General features: G+C 46.0%; 1 protein-coding gene across 1 annotated transcript in view; it reads right to left on the bottom strand.

The window, feature by feature from the left end:
- The window catches only part of CAMKK1 (calcium/calmodulin dependent protein kinase kinase 1), a 169,958-nt gene that overhangs the window by 23,628 nt on the left and 135,298 nt on the right, over nucleotides 1-11,032 (bottom strand). Inside the window, exons 12-13 of the mRNA XM_019511430.1 lie at nucleotides 8,974-9,061; nucleotides 2,437-2,565 (exon numbers count right to left, since the gene is read on the bottom strand). Coding sequence (XP_019366975.1) covers nucleotides 2,437-2,565; nucleotides 8,974-9,061 — 217 coding nt within the window. The remainder of the gene's footprint in view (nucleotides 1-2,436; nucleotides 2,566-8,973; nucleotides 9,062-11,032) is intronic.

Raw genomic sequence — 11,032 nt, 5'->3', positions numbered from 1 at the left:
AGGCGCTGCCCAACCAGGGCGGGGTGGGCATGGGACAGAGACTTGGATCTACGCGCGGCTGGGGCTGCACCAGGCTTTTCTCGGTGGGGGCTGGGCCAGGCTACACTCGGGGCAGACAGAGGTGGCGTTAGCAGGAGGGTTGGAGGGGCTACGGCGAATTTTGGGGTGGCTGTCCCCCCCTGTAGCCCCGCACCCAGCACTGCCATCACCACCCGCCCCCAGCACAGCCTAGCCCAGCCGCAGCCCCAGCCTGCCCCATGCAGATTTGCGGGGCACACATCCTCCCCCCTCCTGCACCCTCCCAGGGTGTGTGCAGCAGCAGGAGCTTCCCCCACTACCCTCTGAATGAGCCGTGGCTCTGTCCCGTGTCCCGCCCCAGCTGGGCAGCACCTGCCCCAGCTCTACTCGACCCCCCACTACAAAGGCCTTGATCTGCCCCCCTACACCTCTTCCCTCCCCTTTCACCACAACAGGCTTACCAGCTGCATGCAGTTCTCCATGCTGTATCAGAAATTGGATTGTTATCAGCTGATATGCCGCCTTAAAAATTGGCTATCAGCATCAGCCTCAAAAATCTCTATCAGTGCAACCCCACTTAATAGTGGGGTTAACCTGGGCAGCATAAGATACCCCCTGAACAATACACCACCTTCTCCTGAATTTGCAGTCTTGGCTAAGTCCCCCCACAAACATGAATTAACCACAACATTTAGCTCCAGGTCCAAGTTCAGCTTTTGTCCTCTTCTACTCTGTGGGGATTTAAAACGCACGGTGCCAAACACCATGGCTGCCGATATATGTGCTCAGAAGAGGCAAGGAGAGGGCCTGTTTTAATTAGAGCAGTTCCCAGACAGCCGTTCTAATTAAACAGCTTTCTGTCATGTGTATTAAGCCCCTCTGCATTTCAAAATGGCCATGTGGGCGCTTTAAAGCTCATTCAGCGAGGTTTAGTTAAACTGCCCCCATGGCTATTTTCAAAAGCAGGGGCAAGGGGGCTTAATACATGTGACGGTGAGGCAACGCTGGAGCGTTCTAATTAGAATCTGGAGCAGACTCTGTTCTAATTAGAAAGTGAACGAGCATTCTAATTAATAATAATATTAATAATTATTAATCAATTTTAATAGGGAGCCCATGTGAATTGCACAGAGCCAGTGGATTAGCTGCTGGGAGGCTGTTCGAACTGGAGCAGCCGCTTCCCCATTGCATTGCTGGAACTAGTATCAGCAGTATTTGATCTTCAAACCATACCCCCAGATGAGCTAGCTGGCTTGAGCCTAAAGCCCTGCTTAACTCAACTTAAAGAGTTTGGCGTGTAGATGGGAATCTAGATAGTGACAAAACTGAAACCACACCTTGAACTGACACTGCAGTGAAGATAAGCCCTGAAGAAAAGCCGGAGGGAGAAGCTTATCTTAAACAAATGGAAAAAAAAAATCACAGTGTCATTCTAGTCAGCCAAGAGCACGCTAACAAAACGCTGTATTAACAGTCTGTGGTATACAGTGGCATAAAGAAGTATTAGGAAAAGTAAATGGTACTGGGACAGTTGGCATCCAATCTGGCATTGCATCATTTTATTCCCTTTCTTCCTGTTTCTCTGGCAAGCCCTTCACTGAGATGACAGGTGATATTTCAATAGTTATCAGAATTTTTCAGTCAGTATCACAATGGCATACTCAAAGCTATAAAACTGTGCTCTCTAGCTCAGCCAGCCAGGCTGTTTCTGGTGGATACAATTCAACAGACACTGCCTCATGTCTACAGCCTCATGTCTAGAGCTCTGATAAGCTCAGTTTTGCAACATCTGGACCTGAAAGTATATACAAATTCCCCCAAAACCCATTACTTTTTGTCACTATTGGCAACTCCCACAATTGGCCCTGGCACACACCGGCTAATGTAAAGCTCGCTGAACTCAACAGAAAGACTCCCACTGACTTGATGCACTTTGAGGCTCTGGGTTATGCCACATACAGTCAACAACTTTCTGAGCTTCGTCTGCTGGATCTTTTGATCCCCTACTCGGCTTCTTGCCTTGTCTATATGCATGCACAGTTGCCCAGGAAACATGAACAAGAAGCTGTTTCTCTCCCTTACTTCATACTTTCTAGTGGGAGTGACCTTGTTGGGACTGGGGCTACTTATCTCTGGCAATTTGCTTTTGTAAAATTTCCATGGTCACCTTGGAGCATGACCCTGCAGCTCTTATCTGAGTAGTCCCTTGGACGTCAATGGGGCTGCTCACACGTGCACGGATTACAGAGCTGTGACACTAGTAATCCACTTGAGGTAAATGCCCAGCTCAGAGGGATAAACAACTCCAGCTTAATTACATGGCCAAAACACTTATACAACGCGCTGAAAACTTCCCATCCCTGTTGAGGATTCAAAGGCAGACGCGTGCACACCAGGAAAGCTCCGGTTTGTACCTACCACAGTGGGCAAGCTTGGGATTGTCTTGACAGAGTTCTTCACCTCCTCCTCAGTCACCTCCACCACAGTGCAGTGATCTTCTTCCAGAGGCAGTGGGTCTTCCCCTAGTTTCGTTATCCAGGGGTGCAACTGCACAGGAAAGGAATGCAAAGAGAGCTGTGAACAACCGCAGAGAACCCCACTAAGGGAAGCTTCTCTGAACTTCATGCAGGAGGGAGGCTGATTAACTTGGGGGCTGGTGTTGAACACCCCCAACAACTAATGACTCCAACAGGAGCTACAGGTACTCAGTACCTATGGAAATCAGGCCGATTACTCAAGGACCTAAACAGACTTAGAGGTCTAACTTTGGGTACCCAGTTTTGGATGTTCTGGCCTAGCACTATTGTAATATCTCAGGCCCCTGCTACACTTTACACGTATAACTGGTTAACTGTGCAATAAATATAGATGGGCCACACATGCAAAGTAAGACCAGCCACAAGTGCAAAGTAATTATCACATAATTAACTGGTTGACCGTATAATAAATGTGGACCAGCCACACACGCACAGTAATTACCATATGATAAAAATGTCTATCCAGCTATAAAAAGAGCTAATCCACTATAAAGTTAGAACTTGAAAACGCACAATGACTCTATAGCTGGTTTCCATCCAGCTTTAACTTGAATGTGTAGCAGGGCCTCAGTTTCATGGGGAGGCCTCTCCATAACACTGTCATGCAACTGTGCAAACAGCATGCCTGTCTGACTAGACACTGCATACACTTTCATATATGATGTGGATGAAAAACAGGGCAAATTTTCTTCCATCTGTTCCACTGTTTACCCATTAGAGAATTTCCACAGGAGACTGCCTAAGCAGCAGCCTGGGAGACTGTTTGGTAAGAGAGCAAGCAGTGGCAGGGGCAGAAGCCAGGGGTTACACAGGACATATGAGAGAGAGTAGGAAGCATCTTGTCAAAGACTGGGGTCTCTCTCCCTAAGATACTGAATGCCAGAGGGGTAAATTGTGTTCTGACGTGGCTTTGGAGCATAAGGTAACAGCTGCACCTACTGGCGCATCTCCCACAAGGCCAGGAAGCTAGTTGCTCCCCCAGTTTAAATAAGCATATAGCTTATTAGATGAGCTTGTAATTAATTAGCAGGCATCATATCATGTAAATCAGTGCTGCCACAGACACTGGAGGTATTAATTATGGTCTAATGTACTGCATAATACAAGGGACCTTCTGGATAAACACAGGGCTCTGATACCAATATTTTATCCAGGTGCTGGCTGAAAAAGTATTAATAAGAAGAGCCTCCAAGCATCCAAGGCTTGCCTACCTCTTGGGGGATTTAGTCTGCAGTATTTACTGGGAACGACGTTTATTGCCTAGAAAATGTTAAAATGAGTTTGGTGCAGGTGTCCGAAGCACTCTTCAAGGACCTTGCAAAGAGATTCTTTATGGCACTTAATTAAATTGTGTATTCCAAAGATGATTAATTGTACTTATAACAACCCTCTTCAGAGGCAAAATACCACATTAGCCTTAAATGAAATCACTTGACTATAACTATGCAATACCTCAGTTTTGTGTGCATTTCCATTAGGAGAGAAATGTCATGTATTCTATGCAGCAAGGCATAGACAATGTGTGAGGGGGCCATGGTGTGGAGGGGAAGGATTCCCCCCCACCCCCAGAGTTTTGCACTGACAGTGAGGCGTGGGGTAAGGGGCTGCAACCATGCAAGAGCCAGTGCTCAGCAGCAGTGAGGGTGGCGGTGGCAGCGTGCAGTTGTGCCCCCCCCCACTCCACTGTCAACACTCATGCATCACCTATGCAGCAAGGTGACTGAAAAGCAATAATGTCCTCATTCCCCCCACCCCTCCATACAATTTGATTGATTTTTCAAGAGCAATTCCGAACTGATTTTGTAAAACAATATAAGCTAAATAGCTACGAACACCAAGCATGACACTTTGAGCCTTAAACAAGGGAGTGGGTAGATATTCAGCCCAGTTCCCCTTTGTTCCACTTCCATTTTTCTGCTTCTTTTATTCTTTTTTTTTTAATTGTCAAGAATATTGTCATTTTTTATACTTCAATATGAAGACCACAACACAAAAAGCAAACAAAAGAATCAAGATGATCAACTTGAAATTACAGATGATGATATACATCACAGAATTAGCATCCATGCTCCAAAACCATTTTAATAACCTTGTTATAGTACTTTACAACCAATGTTGGGGGAGAGATGAAAGGCCAAGTAGAGATAAGGAAGAGTGAAAGCAGAGGGAAGAAAGGGGGAGAAAGGGAAGGGTGGGAGGACTGGATGCGTTTCTTTAGCCAGTGTTTCTATATGGAGAGTCCAAATACTTTCAAAAGTCAGTTACTGACCCCTGAGCCAGAAGGTGGCTGCTAAGTTGGGCTACTATTGTTCTGCTCTGTGCAATGATTTCTCCTCTGGCTTTGTAAGATCATTTGCTTTGTTACCATGGCTGCTCTCAAAAATGATGAGTGATGTACTGGACTCGAGGAAGAGGTCAGTTTCCTTCTTTATAAACATCTTGAAATGAGACTAAAAGCTGCAAGGTATTAAATTTCTTTCTCTTGTCTTTTGCCTGATGTGCTAAGAGTCAATTGAAGGCTCCTTTGTGCCAACTATAGTATTTAATACCCCCGTGAAAGTGGCTCCCCTCAATTAGGGAAAATCTCAGTCCAGTAATTTTATGGTCAAGGGAGAAAAATGCATCACATCTCTGTGAGATGCATGAGCCTCTGCCCTAAATCCTCAGGCGGTCCTAAATCCTTTACTGTGGATTCCAGTGTTTTCCTGGACCTGGCTGGTTGTTAAGCTCACAGGACAAAGCTCTATCTACTAAATCCTTTCCCAATACATGAGACACTTCTGCATTAAACAAACTGCTTGTAAAAATGCCACACTGACTTTGCTTGTCCCATGAGGCATCAACTTCCTTAGTTTCATGGGGGTGTTACATCTTCTGGGTTGCTGATAGATGTGGGGGAAAAAAAAACCAAAACCAAAAAATGTGCTTTACTGGAAGCAGCAGCATGTTAGTTCGACCCAGCTCTGCAGTGTCCGTGTGGATTCGGTGCTTTAGTGGGGCTTTTTGGTGCTTTTCATCTAAAGCTTATTCAATCAGCTACTAGATAAATGTGCCAAAAAAGCCCCACTAAAGTGCCTGATCTATATACACATTGGGCAAGCTGGGTCCAACTAATGCCTCTTCTGGGCATGCACTGGGCTTGGTGCGGTAGAGCACTGAGTTTAAAGTAAAGTGTTTTGTTTTTTGACAACTGTAAGCAGCCCTAGCGCTCCAGGGATGATCAGTTTTAGAGCCACAGCAATGCAATTTAGGCACTGGCATATTACAAAGGGGGTTATATGTAGACAGGAGAAAGAACTTAAGGTGCACATCTATTTCTCCAGTCATCTGTTTCCCGTGCAGAAGCCTCTGGGAGAGTGGAGGGACAAGGGGGTTCCAGACAGCTAAAGTAAATAGTTTGATTACCTCACACAAAGCACACCAGGGGCCAGATACGGACAGACTATGGAGGTATGTGTGGAAAGGGTGAGATAAGGCCTTGGTAAGGATATACTCCCTGGCTAGGGACAGATATTCAAAAAGCCTGAGCCTGAATTGATTCAATCTTTGCAGCTTAGTCTAACCTGGCTAGGCAAAACTGGCTTGTAACCACACAGACATCCCCTTTGGACTGAAAAAATTCAGGCACATGCCTGCAGTGGCTCAGGCTAGAAGCTGGGCAATGCTAGAGCAGCCCTCCCTTCCTTTCCATAGTGCTGAGCTGAGGGGGGCATGGCTGGGCCCTGGCCAGAATGCTCTTATTAGGGATGGTTCCCCCCCTGCCCTCCCCAGCAGCCCAGCAGGGAATGTTTATCACCGCTAACTCTGTGTTTATCAACCCATTAAAAAAACAAAACCTCTCCCCATTAGTTCATGCTCTTCTTAAACAGCTTTCCCAAGGAAGGACATTAAGCTACCTGTTGATTAGCTCCAAAAAGCCTGTCTGCCTTTATCGTCTCCCACAGCACAGACTGTAGCCAGCACATGGTCTGCTAGTTAATGCTGAGGTGTCTGCGTAAGGCAGAGGCGCAGGGGAAATAATTCCTGTTTAGCAGAGAGAAATCAGGCAAGTGCCTGCAGTCTCTGCCGGAGTTAATTTAACAACATACTAACATTTATGTACTTGACCATATGCAGGACCAATGCTGCCTGTGTCCAAGCACTGAAGACAAGATGTTTAACTAACTATGGACTTGAAGGGGCAGGGACAGCAGGCAGCTTACTGCCACTGTGTAGGATCCCCTTGCAGAAAAATCTTTGAATAGCATAAAAAGTTGTACAAAGAGCAGCCTCACGTGGGATGCATCCCTAAAAAGAAGGCATGATCAGTCGGTATTTATATTCCATAATATCCATGCAGCCTTCAGGTGACTAGATTAGGCTCTGAGCAGGCTGCATGGTCTCAGCAGGGCTCTGGATCAGGTATCCTTTGCATAGGTTCCTGTATTAGAGTTCCCATGTGGAGGTAATTATTAGGGCTGTGCGAAATGGCTGTGTTTCGATTTGGTTTCTGATTCGGCCATTTTGGAGGAGAGTGATTCTCTTCGGTGTTTCGGATCACTGTCCTGTTTCATTTTGGCCGAATCTGTTTCAGAGACTTGGCTCCGCCCAATCTTCTCTGAATCTGTTTCGAACGGGCTGCAAGGGAAGCTTTGCACAGCCCTACCCAACCAGGCACAGCTTGGGGCTGGGGGCTGCAGGGCCCCAGCCAGGAGCAGGACAGGGCCATGGGTGGCTTGTCCGGGGAGGGCCGCTGCCCTCCATGCAGGCAAGGAGACCCCCCACATGGATCTCCAATCCCTGTCACGCCGTGTCGTGGGTGAGGGAAGCAGCGTAGAGTGGCAAGCAAGCCTGCTAGTCCCTGCCACACAACTCGGTTCCACAGGGAACAGAGAACTATGCCAGGGGTCTCCTCACTGCTGCTGCCCACCCCGCGCTGCCCCTCCAATGCGGGGCCATGGTGGCGAAGAGACCCTGGCACAAATCTTTGCTCCCTGAGGAGCCAGGTCGTGCAACAGGGATTGACTAGCCCCTGGTTTGATTCCCCAGCTCTCTGATCATTTTCCCCAGCTTTTCCCGGGGGTGGGGGGCGGGGGCGGATCTGTGTGCCAGGTTTCAGCAGGCTGCTGCTGCAGGCTGGAGCCAGCGGCAGCACTGCAGTCTTCCCGGCACTTGGTGTGAACTACGCCAAACAGCTGCCACTGGTCCCAGCTTGCAGTGGCAGCCTGCTGAAACCCCGCACGCAGATCGGGGGCCCGCACTCCCTGGGAAGAGCTGGGGAAATGATTAGAGGAGCTGGGAAATCGAACCAGGAGCTAGATGTCAATATCAGAGCAGTCCTTCCTCCCTCTTCCTAGTTTTTGTTTCCCTGCAAGCCCAGCTCCAAAACATTTCCAAAACATTTTGGAGCCTTCTGATTCATTTTGGAGCTGTTTTGGAGCCTTCATTTCAATTCGGATTTGGTGTTTCAGGCACCGAAATGGCCCGAAACACCTCTGAAATGAAACAGCTGCAGAAATTTCACACAGCTCTAATAATTATCCCCTGGAGTTTCCACTGCTTCATCTTAGCTCAGAGCAGCTGCAAGGAGAATTCAGTATGAGACTCTGTTGTTTGGAGTGTGGTGCCTATAAGATTTAATTGTGAGGGGGTCTCTACAGTTACTTTTCTGAGCAGCAAGCACCTTCTCATTGTCCTTAGTCCTGGGGAGTGGGGAAAGGAGAGAGAGAAACAGTCTTCTCTTCTGGATTTGAAGATCACAGGGGAGCTTTCTCTTGCTGCTGACCCCAGTTGGCATCAGCACAATTTAAAGTTCACGTCTTTTGGCCTGGGAGGGAGAAACAAGGTACCCAGCAATGGAAGGAGTTGCATGTTCCTGGATTTCTCTGGAGCAGTCAGGAGTTTTTGGCAAGTGAACCATCTCAGGGGATGGTAGTGGCACATACTAGTGGTAAGCAGAGGATACAAAGCAGCATTGAACTCTTTTTCTTACTGGGGATATTTGTTGTTCTGAATTCCTAAGCTGTAGCATGGATCGAAATGAGTGCCACATGTCTTAATCCTTTTGCTGCCGTTATAGCAAGTAGCACAACAAGCATTAGCATGTATTATTTGCCTTCATAGTCACTGTAACACACATTGATGTCTGCTACAGCTAATAGGTTTGATCTAGCAATTGGTAAGAAAGAAGGAGATGTTTGTGAAGGAATGCCAATGTTCCAGCCAGACTTTGAGCCATTTTAAGTATCATCATCAAGCTTTTATTCATATTTTTTTAAAAAGCAAGCAGTGATGAAACTGTTATAAACAAGTAGAAAAGTGAATATGCTTACCCACTGCATTTTTCTAATTAATAAACCTCCAAGGCAACAGTTTTGACACACTACAAATGTAAAAGAAATATGAAATCATCTTAACCAAATGTGCACATCCACCTTACCTTGATTTCAGGGACCATTATCCTTCTTTCTGGAATTTTATCCAGCATCTTGAGAATCAAGTCCTTGAGCTCTTCACTTGTTTGTGGCCTGATTAAAGAAAATATGGTTAGAAGAGTAACGAATGAACAAGTCATATGTAGGCTTTTTACTACCAATTTGTTTACTTGTTTATCTTACAGATAAAGAGACGTTCCCCCTAAAACTGTGAGCCCTGCAAGCCCAACTTAGTATGCAAACATCAAGTTGGATTCTTTCCTTCAGATGCATCATAGTTCCTACTAATGATTCTGCACGTTTTGCCCATAGTTACACCAATATAACTTACAAAGGCAAGGCAGAAAGGACACTCAGGTTTAACTGGGAACATATCTGAGTACTACCAGTTATAGTCGTGGATCACTGAAAACAATCTGAGATAGTGGACTATAACTGGAGGGCCGTGTTTGAACAGGGCAGTAGAAGTGACATATCAGTCACCATTTTGCTTGCAGAATCTTTATTAGCAATAACAAGTTGGGAGAAATAAGTTGGTTTGATATTAAAATCCCAGGATAAAACTGCAGTTTGTATTAATTGAAATGTTTCCAAGAGTTCTGATGAAAGCTGCATTTAAATTTAACATTCCTTTGCAAGCAAAACAGATTAGCACCAGGCTGCCAAAAGGGCTGAAGAAGCACCAAAAAAAAAAGTTGATCAGTTTCACTTTCCAAGCGACTTACAAAATGTTAAAAAAAATCAACTAAATGGTGACTAGCACCTTTGATTTTTAAGCATGATTTAATAATTTAGCCCCTAATCCTGTAAAACCTTCATTCATGCAAAGTCTTGGATCTTACATTTTGCCTTCCAGAATGGATTACTCGCAAAAGCAAAAGCTTGCAGAGAATTGGTTTTATTAATGGCACAAGTATAGGCATTTAAAAACAGATGCAATTCCTATTTTGGCAGTGCAATTGAAATAAAGTTATATTACAACAGCATATGATAGTGCCATGATAGCCAGTTGAAGGCCTCTATCAGCAGTTTTGTCATAAACAATTTTCAGTGATGAATGTGTTTGCCCAGAGCTGGAGCTCAGGAATATACAATTTCATGCCAGGATACTCCCTTCCCCATGGGAATGGATACTGTGCACATGAATGTGAGCAATTAAAAACACTGGTAAGAATCAAGTATAATGCTTCCCCCTACTGTTCTCCCCTACAGGAAAAGGAAATAAACCCAACAATATAAACCTATCAGACTAAGGGATGTCCCGGTGTAATAGATGTGGAGCTGCTCTGTATTAAGTTAAGAATGCTGCATGTTATCCTGATCATTAGGATGTTTGCCAACTCTGTGTGTTGATTTAGTTAAGGGGCTGTCAGAAAAACACCCGGCAGGAAGAGAAACAATGGCTCACAAAAAACCAGCAAGTTGTTAAGAGACAAGGCAAAAAACTGTGGCCCTGAGAATCTGACCTTGATGAGCCCAACCTGGTCCGGTCTGGACCTGAAGGGTAATAGCCTAAGGACTCACAGGAACAAGACATCTTTGGCAGCATTAAGAGCCACTCCTCTCAAGAGCAGAAACAATTGTTTGGTGGAATAAACCGAGCTTAAACTCCTGTACCCTTGAGTACATCTACATAGGAAGCTCCTACATGGTGACAGAAGCCTCCTGTCTGCCAGCTGAGTTGTGCTACCTGCTCTGGGTGCAACAAGGTTTCTGCCACTGTCTAGCAGCTAGCAGAGGGTGTCTGTAGACGCTCCCAGGGCTTTAGTGGTCCCATCAGCAGCCGGCACTTTCCCAGACACAGCTGCAGCAGCAGAGCTGCAGATAGCTGCTAGAGATATATGCACTCTGCTGACTGGGCACAACTTCTGCTGGCAGAACCAGGTAGTTGTAGATGAGGCCTGAGATATGGTTTCATAGTTAGTAGGGTCGGAAGGGACCTGAGCATATCATCAAGTCTGACCCCCTGCCATGGCAGGAAAGAGTCCTGGGGTCAAACAACCCCGGCAAGGTGTTCGTCTAGCCTTGTCTTAAAGACCCCCAGGGTAGGAGCCAGCACCACTT

This window comes from Gavialis gangeticus, unplaced genomic scaffold, assembly GCF_001723915.1.
Source record: "Gavialis gangeticus isolate Ggan-Ray unplaced genomic scaffold, GavGan_comp1, whole genome shotgun sequence".
NCBI classification, from domain to species: domain Eukaryota; kingdom Metazoa; phylum Chordata; order Crocodylia; family Gavialidae; genus Gavialis; species Gavialis gangeticus.
The sequence above is the reverse complement of the archived record's forward strand: the minus strand, read 5'-3'. Positions and strand labels throughout refer to the sequence as shown.